This window comes from Paralichthys olivaceus, chromosome 6 (genome assembly GCF_024713975.1).
Source record: "Paralichthys olivaceus isolate ysfri-2021 chromosome 6, ASM2471397v2, whole genome shotgun sequence".
Classification (NCBI taxonomy): domain Eukaryota; kingdom Metazoa; phylum Chordata; class Actinopteri; order Pleuronectiformes; family Paralichthyidae; genus Paralichthys; species Paralichthys olivaceus.
Window position 1 is genome coordinate 24,311,293 of NC_091098.1, and position 22,616 is coordinate 24,333,908.

Sequence of the window (22,616 nt, forward strand, 5' to 3'; positions counted from 1 at the left end):
AACTCTTTACCACTTTGTTTGCCAGCTCTACAAATGGTAGAAGTCAGATATGAGCCTGCTACACAGACTGAAGCGTGAAACAGAGCCTGATTCCCAACAGGTGCTGCAGAGAGAACGGGTCACGGAGGGTCATTCAAGCCTCCTACACACTGAATGTCATCAAAAATTCAGGCAAACACACACACTCACACACACACACACACACACACACACACACACACTCACACACACACACACACACACATTTATGGAGTCTGTATTCTCACGGGGGAGAGATAAGAGGCTGTTTTCACCGAGAACAGAAGCACAGCCAGATCTCTGTTCTGCGAAATGCAGGAAAACAAATTTTGATCAGGTGAAATGATTCTGCTGCGTGTGACTGGAAATTGCTAATTTTATTCACACGTATTTTCACAGGCACAGTTCCTTTTAATTTGGTTTGCATGTCGTGCACAGAGAACAATACCGTGCGATATATCTTGATGTAATTTACACAAATATGAACAACTCATAACAATTCCAAATTTACTGAGACGACTAATGAACAAAAGATTTGATCGAGGCTGCTGCTCACAGCTAAATGATTTAAAGATAAAGGGAATCTGCATGAGTGTGTAATATACGTCTCTTCTCTTTCAGATTGGTCAGGCGTCGAGCTGAGACTGAATTCTAAAGAGACCGGTCAGATGCTCATCAGCACCGAGGTCAAGTTCTACAACTGCAGCGTCCACCAACTGTGAGTATCTCTCTTTAGTCCATTCATTCTATTTTAATTAACAAAAACAATTCTCCCAGACCTGCTGCTCAAACCCACCGGATCAATGCTCTGGGAATTAGTTTACTATTTGTCCTCAACCCAAGCCGGCCCTAAAAATATCCCCTGTTCAGAATAACGTCATCCGATCTGTGGCTGCTCCCTGAGCACGGTAACAGGAGTTTTCTGTGCTGCCGCGCTGATGAAGCCTTCTCCTCGAACACCCCGCGGTGCAGAACACATTCCTCTCTGCCGAACAAGTCTTCAGAGGAGATTTCATGCTCGTTTTCATGCCACGTCCGTCCCCGAGTGACCGATGTCCAACTGAATCCCTGGACTGGAGATCTCAGTGTCAGCGGTGCCTTTGCTATTTGCTCGCTTCCTTCCACGGTGGCAGGTTGTGTTTGTGCGAGATCCAAAGGCCTCGCTGACACGGGAGTATCACTGAATGCAGAGTGAGGGTATCACATTAGCGATGCTAGCAGGGGTGCAGGAATCGCCGCGTGTCATATTATCCTTTCACCGTCCCCTCGACATTAAAACAAAACGTTATAGACATTGTCAATTTCGCCGGATAAAAGCAGCCGATGTTTTCCTCCTCAGACGCAGACAGACATGACAGCAGATATGTACACACGAGCACACGCTGCTATATAGCTTCATGTTGCTGTCTGAAAATCCATGTGAGACTTGCACAAAAAGCAATTACTGGCTCTCACATCAGCTCAGTTAATGGGCGATGACAAACATACTTGCACCAGCAGCGACGCACACAAACACACAGAGGAGTGCGTACACTCCAAAAGGGCATACGCACTCCCTCCCTTTCTCTCCTTGCACACATAGCAGACACACTATTTGCCTGAAGGGGAATCAGCCCCTACTCCTCTGAATTAGCGTGCTTGCCGGAGATCCCCCTCCCATCCGTTTGCACAGATGCATATTTCGCATTAGGCAAGAATGCAGAACACAACCTTAATTCAGGGGGAGAAAGGGAGAGGCAGAGCCAAGTGAGACGACAGTACGCCTCCTGAACAACTGCTCATGAATACACAGCGTAGTGAAAACCACTTGATGATGCCTCCGTCTTTGTGATGATCCCAGTGATAGCAAGTAAATCTACTCAAGAGGGTCCTGCACTTAACTTTATACTTCTAATCCACTTTATTTCAGGGAAATATTTATATTTTTATGCAGTTAACCATTTAAAAAACCTGCAAAGAACATATTACACTTAACATTTGTGTTTACTGTTTTACTTTTACAGTAAATACTCTGGTATTTTTGCACTATGGTACCTTAATAGTAACAAATTTACTTTGTGCATTAAAAAACACACACACACACACACACACACACCTAACAGCTGGTAATTACAGTAACTGCAGGATCAAGTTGTGCAAATGTTTAATTTACTCGACGTTCCTCCGCTCCAGCTTTTCCTCGCTCTCCTTCATCAGACTCTGGTCATGAAGGCAAATATGCAACGTCCCGTTCACACGTGACACCCAGTTTTAATATATGGCCGAACAAAATATACGCAGGGAGAACTTGGCCCAGGAGCTGTTAGGGATTGTGCCAACTCCAAGGGCACAACAACAGCAGGCGCCCACTTGGGAGCTGAACTCATTTCCTCTGTGGCACTTCCCCCACTCTGGCTCCCCCCACCTCCCTGCCTTAACTGCGTTGCCTTTTCTCGACTCTCACTCGACATGTGTGTGTATGTGCGTGTGTCCGTGCAGGTGCCTGTCATGTGTGAACAGCGCCTTCCGCTGCCACTGGTGCAAGTACCGCAACTTGTGCACCCACGACCCCTCCAGCTGTTCCTTCCAGGAGGGCCGAGTCAACGCCTCAGAGGTCGGTGGAACACACACATGCACAAACACACACGCATGCAAACAAGTAACTTTCTCGTTCCGTCCCATGTCTTCCTCTTTCCTTTCACCCCTCTTCCCTCTCTCTCTCTCTCTCTCTCTCTTTCTCATTCTCTCTCTTCTTCACATCCCCTCTCTCTCTCTCTATTTACTCCTGTCTGCATCCTGCTCTGTGTTCCAGCTCTGTGTCAGCCTCGGGGCATGTCTTCAGAAAGACAGACATCTATAAGCTCTTCTATTTCCGAACTGGCATTTCTCATTCAGAGCTCTTGTTCTCGGCAGTAGCAATTAACAGTCTGTTATCTCTGAGCTCAGTGTGTCTTCACTGTGACACGAGATCGCTCTGACCAAGTCAATCATGTCCGGCGAATCCAAAAAGCTTGAGATGTGCCTCAGAGTGTAGATATCCATTTGTCCTTGGCTATGGACACATGTAGTACTTCTGTAGTGCTTTTTTTTCTGATTTACTTTTGTAATAAAGGATCTAAGGCAGCGATTACAATGTGTATTACTTTAAACTTGCAGTTCCTTCTCGTTCCACTGCTCTGAAAACTTCTACGTCACCTCCCGTCAGTGAGCACCAGTAGCGGGTGTTTCATTAGGACGGTTCATCCGTGGTTCAGGGCTCAGATTCATAATCACTGGACGTAAAAAGGCCAAACCAGAGCTTTAGTGTGCGATGCTGCTGTAATACGTTACTCGATACAAATGTTCTTTGACATCGTATTGCTGAGAGAGTTGACCTCTCTCTTTTCAACCCTAAAGTGGCAGATGGCCGCCCACCCTGAGTCTTCAAGGTTTCTGCTCCTATTAAAAAAGGTTTTTTTCTTTCTCTCCACTGTCAAAAGTACTTGCTCATTGTGGGAACTGTTGAGTTTTCTTTGTAGAATACTTGACCTTGTTATGTAAAGTACTTTGAGATTATGCACTTTCGTCAGTGCTATACACTTAAAAAAAAAGAATTTATCTAAATTTAATTTCTCTTTTCGAGGTCGCAGGAGTCACGTTTAAATTCCGACTCACTTACCCTGCTTCATATTTATCAGTATTTATATTCATGACTCTCCTGTAGAAATGTTTTTCCTCTCATCTTGCTAGAAAACTTAAAGCGCTGGATGTATCTATCAGAATCGTTGGTGGTGACATGTGCTCTCTGCCCGTTCTCGTTTCTGCCAGGACTGTCCCCAGCTGGTGCGCTCTGAGGAGATTCTGATCCCGGCGGGGGAGGTGAAGCCCATAACCCTGAAGGCCAGAAATCTGCCACAGCCACAGTCTGGCCAGCGAGGCTACGAGTGCGTCCTCCACATCCAGGGGGTCAGCCACAGAGTCACTGCCCTCCGCTTCAACAGCTCCAGCGTGCAGTGCCAGAACAGCTCGGTAGGTTTGGTGGCTCTTGAACAGATTGGGCCAGAGAAGGTGTGATTGGTGATCTATGATTGGTTGTTATGTGAATTTGTATTCATCATGTCCAACACAAGAGCATAAGATTAACAAAAGGTCAAACTTTGGCAGCAAGTTCACTGCAGTGAGATGAAAGTCACTGTAAAGAAATATGTGCTAGTGGAGATATTGACAATACAGATATTTTAAGTGTCAGGTGATTGACGGACACAACTACTGAGTATTGAAGCCGAATATAAATACAGATTTAAAGATAAACACCTGAAGATATACAAACGTTTGGTACAGCAGATGTAAGTGTATATAAAAAAAAAAGTGAAAACACGGGAAGAGTAAAACTTAAAATACAAGACTAGAGATATAAAAATACATCAAATGGAATGAAGGTAGTTTGATGAGTCTACAGAGTGCTGGTGTCCTTTTTATTCAAAGTATATTGAATGTTTTGCACCAAATTCAACGATTGTAGAGATTTGTGGATTAGTAGATGTATAAAGACGGTAGATGCATCTTAGGTAATTGCTCCGGACACGACTGGAAAATATTTATTCTCAGTGGAATCACAAATATACACATTTTTCTCACTCTGTCTCAAACACACACATACACACACTCGAACAATGAAAGTCAGCCTGGAATTAAGGGCACAGGAGGCAGTTAAGGACAGCATCTCTAAGGGAAGCTCAAGCCTCTGCCTGCTGCTCCCATCTCTCGAGCTCTCCCACTTTGTCAGCTCTCTGATGATAAGATGATGTAACTTTGGGGTAACGTCGGAAGGACACACTGCTGCATCTGCAAGGACTCGCGGGGATTATAATCCCCAAACCTCTCATTAAACCTGTCCTCTCCTTTGGTCTCGTTTCCACCCTCACCACCATCTCTCTATCTCTTCTCCCGCTCGTCATCCTCGGCCTCCAGTATCTGTACGAGGGAATGAAAATCAGTGAGCTGCCTGTGGATTTCTCGGTGGTGTGGAACGGCAACTTCATTATTGATAACCCGGAGAATATCCAAGGTAAGACCAAGATGCAGCTCACAACATGTGCAGGATGAAGAGGGACAAATGCAACACTCCATTATTTCCCTGAACTCTTTCTGCTCTCGTGTATTGTCTTTTCAAACAAGTGTGTGGGTGTTTCTATTTATATTGTATGTTAATCACAGGCGTCTTAAAATATGTTATTAAAAAATAAAGTAAAAGAAGCAAAGGCCCGTGGGGATATTTTACTCACAGCAGACCTAAAAGATAAAAATAACCTGCAAATACTGGGTTAGGATGTTCAGTTGTTCCGTGCGTTCACTGTTTATCCTCATCACTTCCTGTCTACCCACAGTGCACCTCTACAAGTGTGCGGCCCAGCGGGACAGCTGCGGCGTGTGTCTGAAGGCGCAGAGGAAGTTCCAGTGTGGCTGGTGCAGCGGAGAGGGGAGGTGCACCTTGCGGCACCACTGCCCTCCCATCAACCCCTACACCACCCGCTGGCTCAACCTGTCCACCAAGAACGTCAAGTGCACCAACCCACGCATCACTGAGGTCAGTACCCACAATCCTCTTGTTTGTCCGTCCTGCCTGCCCACGCAGATCCGCTTCCAATCGATGTGCAGCAGTCAGCTGCCACGATGCTGCATCTCGTCCTTAGTTCTTCATAGAGGAAACAAATGGGAATTTAAAATAGCAGCTTGATTAGCATCGGTGATGGAGGCAATCCAGCGATACAGTACATTGTTTGATTCCTGCTTTGTATTCTCTAAACACATACAGTAACTGCTCGCTAAACTCAGATTATATGCTTCATTTTTCAAAAGACGTATTTTACAGAGTCGTACAGAGATGAGTTGGACTCTTGACAATGAAATGTCTGATTTGCATTGAGGGATATTTCATGAGAAGAAGCTCTGCCGCTCTGCTCTGTTTGGTTTTCCTCTGGACTTGAGAAGAATGAGAAGGAGCCTTAAAGAAGCTCCCCGGGGAGCGAGCTTCACCTAATGCATGCAGATCTGTACAATGTTCGCTTTCTCTTCGTCTTTTGTTTCGTCTTTTTCATCCTGTATCTTTTCCCCTAATTTAAAGAGCAAATGCTGTTTTTTCACTCGAGAGAAAAAAGACAGTATGTGTCCCACAGTGTGTATGATGTACCTGTATGGTTGTGTGTGTTGTGCTCGCAGCTGCATATTCATGTGAGTTCTTTTCACCCTCAGGGTTTATTCAAGGGCACACACACACACACAGACACACACACACACACACACACAGGGCACAGAGATATCCAGTTTTAAAGGCCTGTCTCTTTGACATCTGCCTTCTCTTTGTGGCTGGCTGCACCGTGCACAGATGCCTGCTCATAGATTTTAATGTCTTTTGTCTTCTCACAAGGTTATTCCAGCATTTTGAAAGTAATGTTGGCACCAATAAATGTTTAAAAAGAAAACCATATAAAAAAAATGATCTAAAAAAGAGGAAATAAAACCTCTGAATAAAAATATGTGTACCTACTGTATCGACCACGATCTGTCCAGCTATTCAAAAAGACGACAAGGTGGTGTGTGTCTGCAGTGTCTCATTTGCTCTTTTCCGTGCAACAACACAACCCAGCAGCTGGATGTGTCCGCACCTCCACCTCGTCAACACCGGGGTCGTGACCTGGAAGTGCTTATTTGTTTGGCCATCAGTGGGCCCTTTGCTTATTCAGGCCTTTGCTTGTTCTCTCCCGGTGGATTCGTTGTCACGGGGGAGTCGGGCCAGGAGGACAAGCTATTTAATTAGGCTCGGTAACGCACCGCTGCATTGTGGCTAACCAACCAGACCCCTCCACTCCTCCGCAGCATGCTCACATCTTACTCCAGCCAATTAAAAAGAGAAGTTATCAACTTGGTTAATTGATTTGCCATACTGTATGCAGATAAGCCAAAAAAAATCTGCCTCTCTATCCCTCTGTGTGGCTCTTTCCATCCACCGCTCTTACCCCTACTCCTCTCTCTATCCTCCCTGTGTGCCTCTGTATATCACCATCTCTCACTCATCAGCTCCATTATACTTTCAGTTTGTCATTTTATAGCACATGAAATGGGCCATCCAGAAGGACGAACCTTATTCCCCTCCCGGTTATGATCACAAGGCCAAGGTCACCAGCAGCAGCTCACCCAGGCTCATTAATGTTTGTAAAGTGTCAGAGTAAAGATCTCCCACGTTACTAACATTCAAGAGGCAAAAAAACTAAGAGATTCAAGGAGAGGAATTCAGGAAAAGCCCTGAACTGCAACATCGCATAGAGAATATCTGTATTAAATTTAAATGTCGCTAGTTTTTATTCAATACGTTCATGCAGACACAGAGAAACACAGATGGATTAAATGAACAATTTGCAGTGTTTAGTATAATACACAGTACTTTGAGTTTTTAGATTAATCACATACCTTTTTTTAGCAGGCAAGATGTCACGTGAAGATATTTCCACAGCTGCGATACCAATTAATTTTTTCCATATTGCAAATACCTACAGAGGATCATAGTATAAGGATTTACAGACGTGCAAGTGGTGAACAATCAGGTAAAAAAAAATCCTTATAGCCGTGTATCCAAGGCAAAGAGAAGCCAATTTATCCACCTACAGCTGCTGCAAGACCTTGTATTCTGCAGCGGAGACGTTCCCTCGAGTGGAAACAACTTATTGCCAAACCTCTTTACAACCGCATACAGTGTATAAGCCACGGATCGATGCAACAAGTTGCCGGGGAGCTGTCAAAAGGCATCCGGGGAAATGTAGAAAAACTCATACTGATGTAGAGGTAGAGGGAAAGATGGAATGTATACACAAATGCATTTATTAGAAATGATTCCTGCAATGCTTCAGACTACAGCGACTGATGTGTTGCCGGGTTAATGCTTCCTCTACGTCTGACTGGCAGATAATGGGAAGATTGTGAAGGCCGAGTGGGGAGAGCAGGGAGGGTTTAAGGGAGGTAAAGTGAGGTAAGGCTGAGAACAAAGGACGGAGCAAAGGAACTGAACCGTGAGATGGAGGGAGGAAATGAAGGTGGGGGGGGGGGGGGGGGGGGAGATGGAGCCACTGTCTGAACTCAGGTCTGTTTAGATGGCAACTGTGCATTAATTCAGACGCTTCACATGAGCACCGACTTGACTCGGAGACACGTCGATGCTCCTCCCTTTTCATTTGCGGTTAAGTCAGCGTTGGTTCGTACCGAGTCCCCCCCCCCCTGTGATTACATTTTCTTTAAGAAGCAGACTTCCCCCTGGTGGGCTGAATTTATTAATACATTTGGTTTTGATTGTATGCACCAAAGCCTCCATCATGAGTTGATTTGTATACATACTAGCACATTAGTGGATGTGCCTACCAAAAGATAGGCCTTCTGAATAATTAATGTTTCTATTAAGTGCCATGGTGCCTCCCACCATTGGCCATTAATATTGAAGAGATGTAAGCCCCTGCTAACAGCGCAGGGAACGACATCAAATGAAGCTGGGAGTTGGATGAGCATATGAAAGGCATCTCCTCGATAGGCTTCGGCCGAGGCCCGTGAATGAGTTAACTGTACAGAAAAGAGGCTTCTCTGCCTCCCGGTGACGAGCAGATCCAGCAGATCTAGCTGTTGCCGTAGGAAAGAAGAGAAACGCAGGATTCCTCTCTTTTCCTCACGCACCATATGCAGGCTTATTGTTGATATGTTTAACACCACAGGGATGGTGGGCCTGTCAGTCAGTATTATAGTACAACTAAACTCTCCTCACTGCTGTAACCCAGAGAGATCTGCTGTACACTCTGTGCTACCCTTCACTGAACCAGCCAGGAGAAGAAAGAGCAAAATGTTGCAGTGAAAAGTGCATCTTGCATCAGGCAACATGCAGCGTGACGCTCCTCAACCTCACATTTATATACCTTTGCAATACTTAAAAGTGGCCCGTTGAAAAACCAGTGAGTAAACACCTCTAACCCATAACCCTGTCTCTTGTTTTCTCTCCTTTTTTATGCACTGAAAACATCTTTTTCATCACCACCCATATCTCTTCGCCAACTACGCAGCATTTAAGACCCCATAAAGTATTTAGGATGTAGTTTGTTCAGGAACAAGTGATCAGCGGCGCTTTATCAAGCCCATTAAATGCTGCTCACAATTAAATGTGACACACTCAAATTAGCCCGAGCACAGTCCAAAGACAAAGAGATTAGCCGCAAGCTCCTAAATTGTATCAAGGGCTATTCCGTTTCAAAAGCACAATATCCGGCGACGGCGGGAATGGAAACACATCAACTGTTGCGCGGTGTAATTCTGGGAGAATCTCCCCAGAGTGTCGACGAGGCAAAATCCTACATAAATGTGTATATTAAAGTTTGAGGATGAAGAATATGAAGTGAAAAATGCTGATATTGTATTTTTCAGCAGTAGATGGGGGGGGGGGGAATTGACGCTGAATTGTCGTGGAGAATGTCATTCAGCTCGGTCAGCTACTGCAGTTCCAGTGACATGCTAGGCTTGCATAGCCTGAAGGCAGCACGGGCCAGAGCATCGCTCTCTGCTGTATGTACTGAGTTTAGCATTGGCTGCATCAGCACAACTTTCCCCACCATTACTTCAGCTGAATAAGTCAACACCACACTGACAGACTTCCCCAGGCTGTTGAGTGTGAGCAGCCGCCACAGTTTCTTTTCTGTTGGTCAGATGAGCAGATTATCTTCTGTAAAGAGACCCTTTCTCTCCCGGAAGTTTTTGCCTCAGCTTATCGCTCCCCCTCTTTAGTATTTTTTATGGTTATTGCAAAAAATCCTGCAGAATTTCTCGAGGAAAATGTGGTGGTAAATGGCCAATACTCTGATCCTCTGAGCTGCAGCGAGATAGATTATGCTAGAGAGAGTACAAGAGTGCGTTGTGCAAGCTGACTGGCTGTTTGCTGGGAATTACCCCCTATTGACAGTGTGACAATGCCAGGCGGGCAGCGGCACTGCGCCTAAAAGGATTACACAGCGAGCACGGCATGGCAGCACTGGGTGGGAGAGCAAAGGCGGCAGGGTGTGCGTGCACGTCCGACGAGGCTTCCGCTTCCTCTTCCCTCTGAACCTCTGGTGAGACAAACAAGCAAGCAGGGTGCTGGGAGGAGGAGGATGTGTCACCTAGCCTGAGGGAGACAAAATGATGAAAGACAGAAAGCAAAAGAGGGAAAAACGGGACGCAAAGAGGAGGATGTGGAGTTGAAATATAAAGATTTACTCCACCCCTCTGAAGATTATCTTCAGTAGTTTCCCTCTGGTTCGTAAAGGTCATTAGGATCTGGTTGACACACAGTTAAACCAGTGTCATGGATTGAGTCCCTTTGTTTGTGTAAGAACTACAGATGGGGACAAAGAGCGGCTCTTCTCTCACGCCTCCGGGACATCAGTGGCTTTGAAGGTGGTTTTCCTGTGATCCAATGATGAATCCAGGCTCCAAATGTCCCAACAGAGAGCTCAGTCAAATGGGTTTCATGCACGGATGAGACTTAGACTTCCTGTGCTCGGTGCACTGCGGGACGGGTTCCGTGTCACCCTCCAGGGTCAAAGACGGAGGAGCTATTAGGACCGTCTGGGATATCGCACCACTGTCGTGTCGCCGTCGCTGCCTCACCTGTCATCCATCACGAGCGATCACAGTGGCATCCACCGTCCCTTGTGCTCATCCCATCTTCTCTATTTTTATCATCTTGTTGTAGCTCATCCTCCTCCTCTCTTGTCTTGTTCTCTCTCCGGCCCTTACATCGCTTATGTAACCATCGCCAAGTCTACTCAAATAGCTGCTGCCAGTGCCTGACACGGATATATTTAGCCATTATGTTTTACCCCCCATACCCGGCATGCCCAAGCAGTGCTAAAAGATTCATGTATTCAGACCCCTCAGGCGGTGCAGTGACACACTTACTTTACATCCAGAGCAATTAATGTCCACTGAATCTAGATTACAATGCCGGCGTGCCACGGGGAGGCTGCAATGCTCTGATGGGTGCCGGGGGTGCGGCACCTATCGCAGGGTCGCCGTCACATGGCACTTTGCAGCTCAGTAAGTGGGAACAAGTTGGTTTAATCCCCTCTGCCTGCATGGCCAGTGACCGCATATTGATTGTCATCTCCTCCCTTCCCCTCTGCTTTCTTATTCTCCTTTATCTCTCTGTCCATCATGGCCTTTACATCCTCTCCCTCTCTACTCCCTCGTCGTCGTCCTCCTCTTCTCCTCTGTGAAAGGGCTGGATGATGGCCAGGTCGGGAGCCTCAGCGGGGCTCTGCAGCACAGACGGCAGCGTGCCACCCTGTGCCAAGGTCATGCTGGGCAGCCATATTGTATTTTATGAATAGGTGGTCTGCACTTAGCATTAATATGGCCCCTTGTTAGATTTATTATCCATGGCAACAGCAGTAGATTTGGTGCAGACGAATCCAGAATGTTAATAACCTGAGTTTCAATTGTGGGGTTTCTTCCATCAGGTTTACTGTTTTGTTTTCTACAGGGACGAGTTAACAACAAAAAAAAAATACATTTAAAAGTGTGTTTTTTGTTTTGGGATTGTATGAATGTGATGATATATTAAAACACAGCAACAAAGCATGTGCCATCAGCGACTGTTGTGATGAGAGCACGCTCCCGGCACAATGACTCATGGCACGTTCTGACATTCTTCCGATGAAGACATGGGGAGTGAACTTAATTGCTTTTACAGCCACCTGGACCGAAAGAGCATGCTTACCCTTGAGCGTCAAAGTAAAACCTGTGTGCGTTTATAATTCCTATACGACAGGTCCATATCTGAGGCTACGAACACATCCTTTAGTGCCACTTTGCAACTTTTTCCCCTGACGGTGGGTATTTGTTTTTGCCCTGCAGGTGACCCCAGTGGCCGGACCCCCGGAGGGAGGCACCCGGGTGACCATCCACGGCACAAACCTCGGTCTGGCCTTTTCAGACATGGTGGGAAACGTGGAGGTGGCAGGGGTGAGGTGTACTCCTGTGGAGGAAGGTTACATCATCGCTGAACAGTAAGTCGCACAAACAGGAATCAATCAACCGCGTTATTGTTTTTTTGTTATATTGATTGAAAACTCACTCAATGCAGTTATTTTTTTTAAAGTTCTGGGGTTTTCTTGTGTTACACAATATTTGAAGACTTAATTCTTTTTGCAAATGAAATGAACGCTGTAGAGAAAAGGCTCCTGCATGTTCTTTTTTAATCATCTAACTATCCCATTTTGTAAACAACACAATTAAAGGCAACTCAACATAAAAACAAATCAGTTGTAAAGACTCATAATGCTGTGCATGTAAACTGTGGTTTTCATATATTATGCATGTGGTATAACAGCTTACAAACTTTGATCAATACGTTGCGACATAAAAGCAGCTTTCCACCGCCCTCTCCGCCATAATGAAGACTGGAGCAGGTCCAAACAGTCTGTCCCTGACATGGCTGTTCTCCCCCTGCAGCACACAAACCCACTTCTCACTCTGTAGCTCATGTATCCCACAACAGCTGTGTGTGTTTACTTCTGTTTACCTCCCTAATTGTCCCACGCTGTGCATACATCACGTTAAAGCCTGTCCCGCTCACCCTGAACTAATGAAACGTGGCCCGTGCTTCACTGCTCGCCCCCCTTCGGCGAGACGCGCAGACGTGTGCAGAGGAGGAAACCTTTGGCCTTATGGTGGTTTAACCTCCTCAGGTCACACGAGGGACAAGCAAAGATGCACACACACACACACGCCGCTAATCATTCATTACACTCAAATTATATCAGAATTTGAGATTGAGATTCTTTATGAAAAAGAAAAATTCTGTGAGAAAATCAGAAGTGTGCTTTGGAGCAAATGGAAAAATAGTTATTATGCAGTGACTATATGTGAAATAGCTGCACCATGAATGTGACTTTCATCTTGTCTCTCAGTTGGTTTGATATTCTCCCTCCCCCCAGACTGACTCATAGTCAGTTACAGATAAAAGTTTTAAATGTATAGCTGCGTACACACTGTGGCTCAGCTGACACACATACACACACAGGCTATCACTGTCATGGCTCTCAGAGGAGCCTTTAACCCTAATTCTTTCCTTGGCCTAGTTCTGCCCTCAGAAAGAGAACAGCTCAGCACCGCACCGTCGCTGTGACTCACATACCGGGTGTGTTACAAAAAAAAAAAACACGTGTCAAACACATGTTCTCTCACACACAATTGCAACTCACGCACCGGTTATTCTTTTACAATGCAGCCAACTTTGGGTGGTGTTTGAAGAGCATATAGCTCGTGAGTAATGGTGATGACTTACAGTGCAGTCTCTTTACTGGGCAGTTGTAATTAAAATTCACTATGTGCCACTTGGCTGTAGGGGACAATTTGTCAGCGGTGCACTGATCTGACAGCACTTTAATCCAATTGGGGACAAGCCAGGGGATTCATTTATGTGGCATGTAAAAAAAAATAGACTGAGCGAAATTAAAAAAGGAACCTATGACCTGTTTAGTCCAACTTCGAAGCAGTTGGAGTCGTCTGAGCTGGACGTTCACTCAGAATCTTTTTGGGGTTATTTATTGGCTCAAGGTTCATTATGTGCATGTTTGAAGCTATTTGAGTCTTAATTCACTCACCAGGCATCTTTTGACTGAATTGGGTAAAAAAAGGGGGAAAATAAAACGTACTCGTACATATTTATGTGTCTTTTATGTTTCTACTTCAGAGGAGTGTGTGAAAGCCATTCCTGCTTTGAAGAAAAAGTCCAAACTTTTGTGTTTTTTAGCAGCCGGGGCTACGCTTGACTGAGAGCTGATGCTATTCTGAAGCATTTTTATAGTCGCCAGATTGAGTCCTCATCACATTTAGGTTTAAAAAGTTTTTTTTACAGAGAGTAAGCGGCCTCTTTATGGTGAAGAAACTATTTAAAGTAGAATTTTGAAAAGACAAACATATTTCCTTAACACAGAGAACAGAACAGGCCCCACATTTAAATTGACTATCTTCATCAAGATCCATGAATGACTCTCTGAGGAATCAAAGACTTGGTTCGAAAACTTCTAATGGGCTCTTTCCTGACCCGTACCACATCCTTATTGCGTAATCCTGCAAAGTAACAGCTTCAAACAATGTTCCTGCAAAGTAAAAGATTAAAAAGAGTAGAATAAATTGGCGCAGGTCAATTTTCAGTTTTACAAAAAAACAGTATAGCAGGGGAAGCACGTCAGCCTCTCAGTGTGTGTGTGTGTGTGTGTGTGTGTGTATTTCTGAGGCAACCTAAAACATTAGCTCAGTAAATCTTTCTCTAGCCGCTCTCCTCCTCAGTCGTTCGTCCACCAAAGCTCCACAGTTGTTTGTTGTAATTCAGGTGATCAACGCTGGACAAACAACACATCTGCTCTGCTTCGTCTGTCCCGCTCCTGTCTGCCGCTGCCGTCTGCCTCACAACATATTCCGTCCCTCACTTTCCACACTGTGATCGCATCTTGTGCTTTATTACTCGCTGGCACCACTAATCAATAGACGTCCTCTTTTTTTATTATGCCATTTGATGTTGTCACCTGCGGCGCCGGGTGACGCCTGATCACACGTTATGATAAAGCTCTATTGATCTCGCCGTGTGATTTACCTTCGGTGTACCGCGTTGGCACAGCACCAGCACTGTCGGGTGCCCGGTCGTTGCTGGGAAATTTACTTCGCTCGGGTTGGGTGTGTTGAAGTGTCGAAGGCGGAGGAGGAGCGCCGGCCTCATTTAAAGTCACTGAGGGGGTCCTGGTCGATGTCTGGATGTGTCCCGTAATGAAATGAGTGAGACAAGTGGAGAAGATTGCATTCAGAGTGGAAGATAAATCGATATCAAGCGTCAAGTGTTTTGATTACTTTTCCCCAACTTCGGTCAAGAACACATAAGACAACGTTCAAGCTTTAATTTATTTAAATTAAGATTTGACTCAAAGATTGATTAAATTATTGTTACTCACAAATTAAACATTACATATGGTGTTTTATCTTAATTATGTATTTTCACTACGGTTTGATATAATCAACAAACACCAGTGCTTAAAACTACAAAGAGACAAATAAAAACATATTTTTGAAGAATGTACTTGATGTATATTTATGGATTTATAGTTTGTTCCATGTCCCATGCACCAACATGGAGAAGGTGGGGTCTATACTGCTGCCAGCCACCAGGGGTTCATCAAAAGGATTTGGCTTCACTTTTGGGGAGCTGCCGTGTCGTCCATCTGTGTGTACAGTGATGCTATGATCTTAAATGTATTGTGTGCATTGATTTTAATGGATTATTTTGTGTCTTTTCCAGGATCGTGTGTGAGATGGACACGGCTCCCGCAGAGAGTCGCCCTGGTTCGGTCCAGCTGTGTGTTGGAGAGTGTCGCCCAGAGCTCAGGGCTCGTTCCACGCAGCTCTACTCCTTCGTGGTACGTCCGCTATTCTCTATAATCCTCTACGCACTCATAGAACTCAATTCACCACGTACAAAGCGTAGTGTAGTCAGTACGAGTGCAACAAAAGCTAAATTAAAGTGAATCGGAATATTCCGTGTTCTAAAAGTCATTTGCGCCGAAGTAATTGTTTGTGCGCCGGAGGCAAATAATGATGTGCGAGTTGCCATGACGACAAACATTGTAATTAAGCGGCTCCGTGTGTGTGCTTATGTGTTTTTACCTTCAACAAGGAGGTTGTGTTTTCATCCGTGTCTGTTTGTTGGTTTGTTTTTCAGCAGGATTATGTAAACTTTACTCAACCTGTGGATGTTGTTGCATAGCAGCTCAATTTTAAAATAAAGAGCAGAACTTAGGAGTCATGAATCGTACGTGTTTATGGTGTGGAGAGGTATAGTACTTAGAGCAGTAACATTCTTCCAGCATAAGTATAAAGCTCCTCATCAATGGGGTCTGGAGGTCCCTGGTTGTAGATGCTGGTACTCTGTGTTGTTATAGCCTCATAGTGTTTTTTCCCATGTTTCCTGGAATTTCTTTTAGCTCAGCGTTTTGGTATTTAAAAAATCTGTGATATAGCGATAGCTCTATCAAACACGGGAAGATAAAACAGTCGAAGAGGATTGGATGTTTGGTCGAGGTCACGAGAGAAATAAAGACAGATAAACAAACAACTTGCTAAATTGGAAAGCAGCGCTCCACACAGGCAGGTGAACATTATCTGCTCCCGTCCGCACACGTCTCCCCCGTCGCTGTCATTCGCCGGCTGCCCAGCCTGCAGCGAACAGATAATCTACTTTCCCATTTGCACTCTCTCACACCTTCACAATTAATGATCCCTTAACAATTAACAGCAGCCAGTAATTACATACTGTTGTTTCCCTCGTACCTGCTTTAACCTGCTTCCTGGAAGTCACACTTATAGCTGGCGGGTTTGAGTTCTGTCCGAGCGATGCTCTCGGCTCCGTTTTAAATCCCGCGTTGCTTTTGTCCTCAACACAGTGTTGCAGCAGTGGAATTCCTCTGAGATCACACAGCCCAGAACTGGCTCCACTTGCAATCCCCCTGTATTGAAGGCCATCTAGAAAAAAAAAAACTATTACAGAAATGTTCTTCAAATTTCCCCTAAAACAGACACGCTCCCCATGAGCCGGCAGCACCTGACAAAGGAGGCAGTGTAAATGACAGTGTGCATTTAGTTGTTTTTTCATTGTTCTTTTATGTCCGTGCACGTTGAGATGTGCATGTGTGTGCTTGTCAGATTACATGTGTGTGAGCTGCCGGATGTGTGTTTCTCACTATGACGGGTTGTCTGCTTGGATATTTCTCCATCTGTCCGTCTGTGTGATGGCAGCGTACCCGCGTGCTGCAGTAAACACTGGTTAGAGCTCCCGGTTCTTTCCTCTTTTCTCCCACCAGCGTTGCACTCTACTGCCCTAGACAAGAGAATAAAAATGTGCAAATCTCTGCATCTCTCTTTTGTGCAGACTCCCTCAGTCACAGGTCTCTCCCCCAGCCGGGGTCCAGAGTCCGGAGGCACCAAAGTGACCATAATAGGAGAAAACCTGGGCGCCGGCAGCAGCGTCAACGTTCAGTTTGGAAACCAAACGTGCGAGTTCTTCGGGTGAGTCATTTATTCCGTAAACGTGTTATTAGCAGCCCATCAAGTTTTATTTTCTGAAACCGCCGCATGGTCGGACATTCGTGGTGAAACGGCTTTTTATTGTTTTTGCACATGAGGAGAAAAGTGAAATGTTCACATTCAATAAAGTGCAAATGAAAGACAAATTTGATTTTCACAGTTTTACAGTTTTGGCTTTTACAGTGCAATGTGGATAATAGGAAGGGGGACTAATCTGCTCACTGTGAATGTTGAACGCTGTCGACGACATTAAACAACTAAACAAGTGTAAAAACAAAAGAGTGAAAACCGCCAGGAAGATTTCATAGTTCATTTGGTTTCTGTCACATTAGCATTTATCCCTAATATCATTATGCATTAAATACATCTCTGCCTTTGACTTTGTGTTAAACTTGTTTAAAACCGCTGCATGTCACTGTCAGAGTACGTTGGATGCATCACGTGCTGTGAGCTTAACGGAAAAAAAAACAAGAGAATGTTTTTTCCCAAGATGATGTGAATTATTCCCATTAACTTTCTATCTCTCGTGTTATTTTCCCCTCGGTGTTTGTGAGAAATCCCCCCCAGGGGAACGCCGCTCTTTCTCTCTCTGTCAGAAACTTATGTAAATCTTAATAAGCTTTTGATGACCTACTGCATCAAACCTCGTAATAATAGCTTCAAGAAAAACCTGGCGCTCCTGTGAATCTTTCTTCTCCCCCCCCCCCCCGTAGCTTTTCATTCTCTCCATCAATCTGTTCGTCTGTTCTAACCCCTTGTTTTGTTTTTTTATTCTCTTTAGTAGTTTCCTTCTGTTTCCTTCCACCATCCCCTCTCCTTCTACTCTCCACTCCTGTAGGCATCTTTCTTAAGCCCTGCCACGCTGTAACGCTGTAAGGCTGCGGAGTCAAGCCAGCTTTAATGAGATACGGGGCTAATTACTGGCTTGTGCTTCTCCACTGTACTCCTGGCATGGGAGGGAGAGGAGGACCAGGGGGGGGGCTGTTCCACTACAAGCTCGCCTCTGCTAATGAATTTGCTCAAATTCACGGGGGGTGGGCAGGTAGAACATGGAGCCATGTAGAAGGAGGGGAAGGCATAGACACGTGAATAACATTAGTACACGCAGTCACTAGAGCTCTGATATATTTTTTGTGGGGAATGGCAGGTTTGACGATTTGGAGCTAGTAGTTTTTCTCACACTTCCATTCTTCTTCACTCGTAGACGGACCGTGTCGGAGATAGTTTGCTACTCAGCCCCTTCGCTGTCTGGTGTGGGCCCGGTGCAGATCAGCGTGAGCGTGGACCATGCTCAAATCAGAGAGAGCCTCACCTTCGAGTACATAGAAGACCCGACCGTCCAGCGCATCGAACCAGACTGGAGCATCGCAAGGTAAAGTCCTACCCCTGGTTGAACACCACCACCAGAGCTTTGAAGCTACAGCCTGACCAGGCCAGCGGAAATAACCAGACATGAGTCAATATTGCACTTTTTCAATTACTGTTCAGTTCTCTTCCAATTAGTGTGTATCTGATAGAAGCGCCACAGCTCACGGGCTGGAGAACATGGTCACTGTTGAGATTTAGATGTTTTTCCATTCTCCTATGATATATGATGTTGATCCATCTGTTGAAGGTCTTTGGCAGACAGATACACATGCACCATGCAATCCTAATTAAACTGGGCAGAGGGATGAAAATGAGATAGCGGCTCGCTAGAACAATGTGCTATCAGAGGTGTGGGTCTGCAGCAGATGGCGCGGGCTTAAGAGACGGAGTGAAGGGGACACTGCGCAGAAGTGTGACTGCACAGAGGAAGAAGAGGGAGACAGATGGAGACGGGCATGAAATTAGTCGTTTGATTCTTTTACATCCGCTTTTCTAGCCCAACTTTTCATATAAATGATAATCAAGTGACATGATCTGTTTATTTGATCAGGATTTAGTGGATCTCTAGATCTATGAGTTCTAACACAAATGTGTGTAGCTGGTTTCATAGCTGTCTCAATGACAGATCTCCAGCATCAGTAGCATTGGTCATCATCTGCTGTCTCAGATGTTAAACAGTGGGGTACCACAGGGCTCTATGCTACGCCCCATACTGTTCAGTTTGTGCATAGACAACCAGGTTTTATTGATAAGTAGCTGTTACATTCACTATTAGGCTGATGACCCAGTGAGTTACTTATTCTGCTTGTTTGTTTTTTGACAGGGACGATGCTCATGAATCAACAGCAAAATGACTGTAAACAAGCCAGAGTTAGCTCAACAGGCTCATTTCCATCTGTTGACCCTGACCGGTTTTTAAAATGGGAACCTAACATTCATATAAAATGACGCATACAAGGAATATATGCAGACAATATTCAGACAGGTACAATGCATAACAATAAGTTACCATACAACATATGAGACAAAACACATCAGTAGTTACTACAAAGATTTGTCTTATTCAAAATCTTTTTTTCTTGGCTAAATTATTAAATCACACTTTACACCAGATTCCAAATTAAATATATCCCCTAAACTTACAAATACAATATTGGTTATTACAAGTTACTGGATGTGCTTAGATGTAAATTAATGTTTTCATACTGATGAACAACAAACAAACTCTTTTTGTAAGTCTCTTCTCTTGTTATATGTCTATAAATAATTACAGGGCACCACCGACTTTGCTCTGAATTTGTTTCCCCTGAATATATAAAGATTTGATTAAAAAGTAATTGAGGAGGAAGCACAGTCTTAGTCTTATCTCTGCAGTAGCTGAGTATATAATTTAATGAGCCTGTAGACACTTCAAGGTCCATCCATAGTAGGTCTCTGCATGAACCCACAGCCGGATAGCACGTGCCCATCCTGCACTTGTTATTACAGTATATTTCCAGTCCATGCATCTGTATTCAGCACATCACACTGACAGACACAACAACAAAACAACACACATCAACATCAGCCCAAACAGCTGCAGGGAGAGCTGCACATCCAGCAGCTTCCCTCCTGCTTTGTTTGTGCTGCTGTGTTATGAAGCCTGGGACCACCGCGGCGTCCGTATGTGCTCGAGCCGCTTCGGTTTTTTTCAAACAAAAATCTGCACCGTCTGATTTCAGCCAGTGAAGCCAGTTTAAAAAAAACATGTCTAATCATCTTCCGCTGCAAAAAAAACTATTATTTGAGGATGAGAGTCCGTTTGATGCGTTTGTTTTCGAACATCAGAGCGAGAAAGTTTAGTTGGACATTCTATTACTGTCTTTGTGTATTACCTTTGTTCTTTTCTCTTGAACTCTTAAAGGGTTCAAACGGAAAAAGCAGACGGCTTTTGACAAACACGATGATCAAACCTGTCCAATGAAACATATCTTTGTCTTTCTCTCCAGTGGCAACACCCCTCTCATGGTCACAGGAACCAATCTGGACGTGGTCCAGGAGCCGAGGATGCGCGTCAAATACGCCGGCCGAGAGTCCGTGAATGTAAGAAGCATTATACACTGTCTTCACTGCAGAGTTAAGAGCTGCACGTACACCAGAAAATGCTCCTGGTAGTACATACACATGCTGGGTAATGTCTGCTAACTAGGTCCTGCTTGACTCACTAAATCCTCCTATACAAGCAAGATAAGTGATGTTTAGCTTTGGTTGGAGGGAAAGAAAAAGTGCTGTCTCTCCTAACAGCCCCTCCAGCTCTCTCCGCTTCCCTAACTTCCGCTTGAACCCGGCCGTCTTTAAGCGTTCCAGCTAGTGTCTGAATAATGCAGCCGGCAGTGAGAGTGGTCTGCGTGTAGTATTTAATTAAGAGTTTACTCCAAAGTTTCTTCAGGCTAAATCTCAGCCCCCACCCCCCCAACCTGCTCAGCCCTGTTGTTCTTCTGCAACCACACAAGTCAGCCCGAACATGAGGTTGTACTTTCTTTTTTTTCCACAGTGTTGTAACGTAGATGTGTGTATTTTGCTGGAACGGAGCGAGCTGGAGGGGGGTGGAGTTTGGGGAGGGGTCTGGGCAGGTTGTGTCAGAGGTGTTTCTGGAGGCGTCTAACGGCTTCGGATGGGAGATTTACTGCTTCAGAAGGCTCTGGTCAGCATAAAGGGCCCTTGTATAATCAAACTCTTGGCTGGGGGAGATCGTTACAAATTGCATTTGAGCCTATGTCCTCGGGGTCCATGTTTAATTAAGAGGATTGGATTTCCTCTCGCTGGTCTGGGGAAAGACAGATGAATGGACTGAAGGGGAAAAGAAAGGATATAGAGAGTGAGAGGAATAAGGCTGTGTGTTTTATGTTGTATTATATTACAGTTCATTATAATTCAGTTGTGGATGTTTCCGAGCTGGAGTTGATGATGAATACATTATCAAACACTCATATCCACTCAGAACTACATTAGGATATGTCAGATAACTATTTGCTAATGGGTTTTTATAGTAGGAGGCAAAAAAATAAAAGATTAAGTCCAAAAAAGATAGAGATAGAAACCAAATTTTGGATTTCTTAATTCCAGCCCTGAAAATCGTCTTGTGTCTCGTTATACTTCTTGTTCTAAATACTCATATGTATGGTAAATTCTCACTTTTGCAAAGATACCTGGGGCCTGTTCTATTCTGTTGTATTTAGAAAACGGAGATATACACAGGGGGGCACTGGAATATAGATCTCATTTGTAGAAGGTGCATGCATACATGAAAACTAGCTCGGTGCCCTATCTCGAATTTAGAACGAGACACAGATTTGTCCCAACGTGCTTCCTCCCCCTCCGGAGTACAACTTCCCACCTCTGACCTGAGTAGTCTAAAATTGGCCTTAAGTGTCTGACTTGCTTAGTGAATCTTCCTCAACCAAATATTTAACTTTGCTCTGGGCTCTCTGTGTGTCTCCCTACGCGAGGACACACATCCCCTGAAAGACCTTTTTGAGTTATGGAGGTAAGAGAGAAATAATAATAAAAGAGTAAAATACCTGATGAATTAGAAATCAGCAGTGAAATAGGATTTGACTCGTGTGTGGGAGCCGCGCTGTCTGATTTGTCGGTTTCCGTGGCTTTGAGACAGAGTAGTTCGTCTCCGCCCGGCCTCGTCTCTTCTAACCTTCCACCTAGCGCCTCGTAAAAAGCAGCTCATGTCACCGTCTTGATTGCCTTCACAGCGACAGAGAATGAATTTCTGTTAAATGCTATGGTTACAATTACCAGTGCTTCATCCCCTCTTCCCGGTCTACCCCTTTTCCCTTTTGTCGCTGGAGGAAGGCAAACAGCGGGACAGCCTATAGCAATAAGAGCTGCTGTCTGTCAGCCATGCCTTCAAATGATCCCCTGTCTCAAACTAAATTGCTTCTCTTCTTTCCTTCCCTTGTGTCACCGGCACAGATTCGGTGAAAGAAAATGGGGGGGAGAGAATAAGACAATTTTCTTTGCGAAAAGCTCTATATCTGTCACCAGGTTCGCAATTGAAACATTTGTCATAATCTTTGACGCTAAACGGGTTATTTAAAAGCTCCCTAACATTTTTCTGTCCCAGGGAGATTTCATCTGCT

At 44.8% G+C, this 22,616-nt stretch overlaps 1 protein-coding gene across 1 annotated transcript in view; it reads left to right on the plus strand.

The window, feature by feature from the left end:
* The window catches only part of plxna2 (plexin A2), a 161,343-nt gene that overhangs the window by 102,576 nt on the left and 36,151 nt on the right, over positions 1 to 22,616 (plus strand). The window contains exons 8-17 of the mRNA XM_069527668.1: positions 640 to 736; positions 2,497 to 2,611; positions 3,805 to 4,005; positions 4,948 to 5,044; positions 5,364 to 5,563; positions 11,896 to 12,047; positions 15,335 to 15,452; positions 16,961 to 17,097; positions 18,320 to 18,487; positions 20,472 to 20,565. Of these exons, the coding sequence (XP_069383769.1) occupies positions 640 to 736; positions 2,497 to 2,611; positions 3,805 to 4,005; positions 4,948 to 5,044; positions 5,364 to 5,563; positions 11,896 to 12,047; positions 15,335 to 15,452; positions 16,961 to 17,097; positions 18,320 to 18,487; positions 20,472 to 20,565 (1,379 nt within the window). The remainder of the gene's footprint in view (positions 1 to 639; positions 737 to 2,496; positions 2,612 to 3,804; positions 4,006 to 4,947; positions 5,045 to 5,363; positions 5,564 to 11,895; positions 12,048 to 15,334; positions 15,453 to 16,960; positions 17,098 to 18,319; positions 18,488 to 20,471; positions 20,566 to 22,616) is intronic.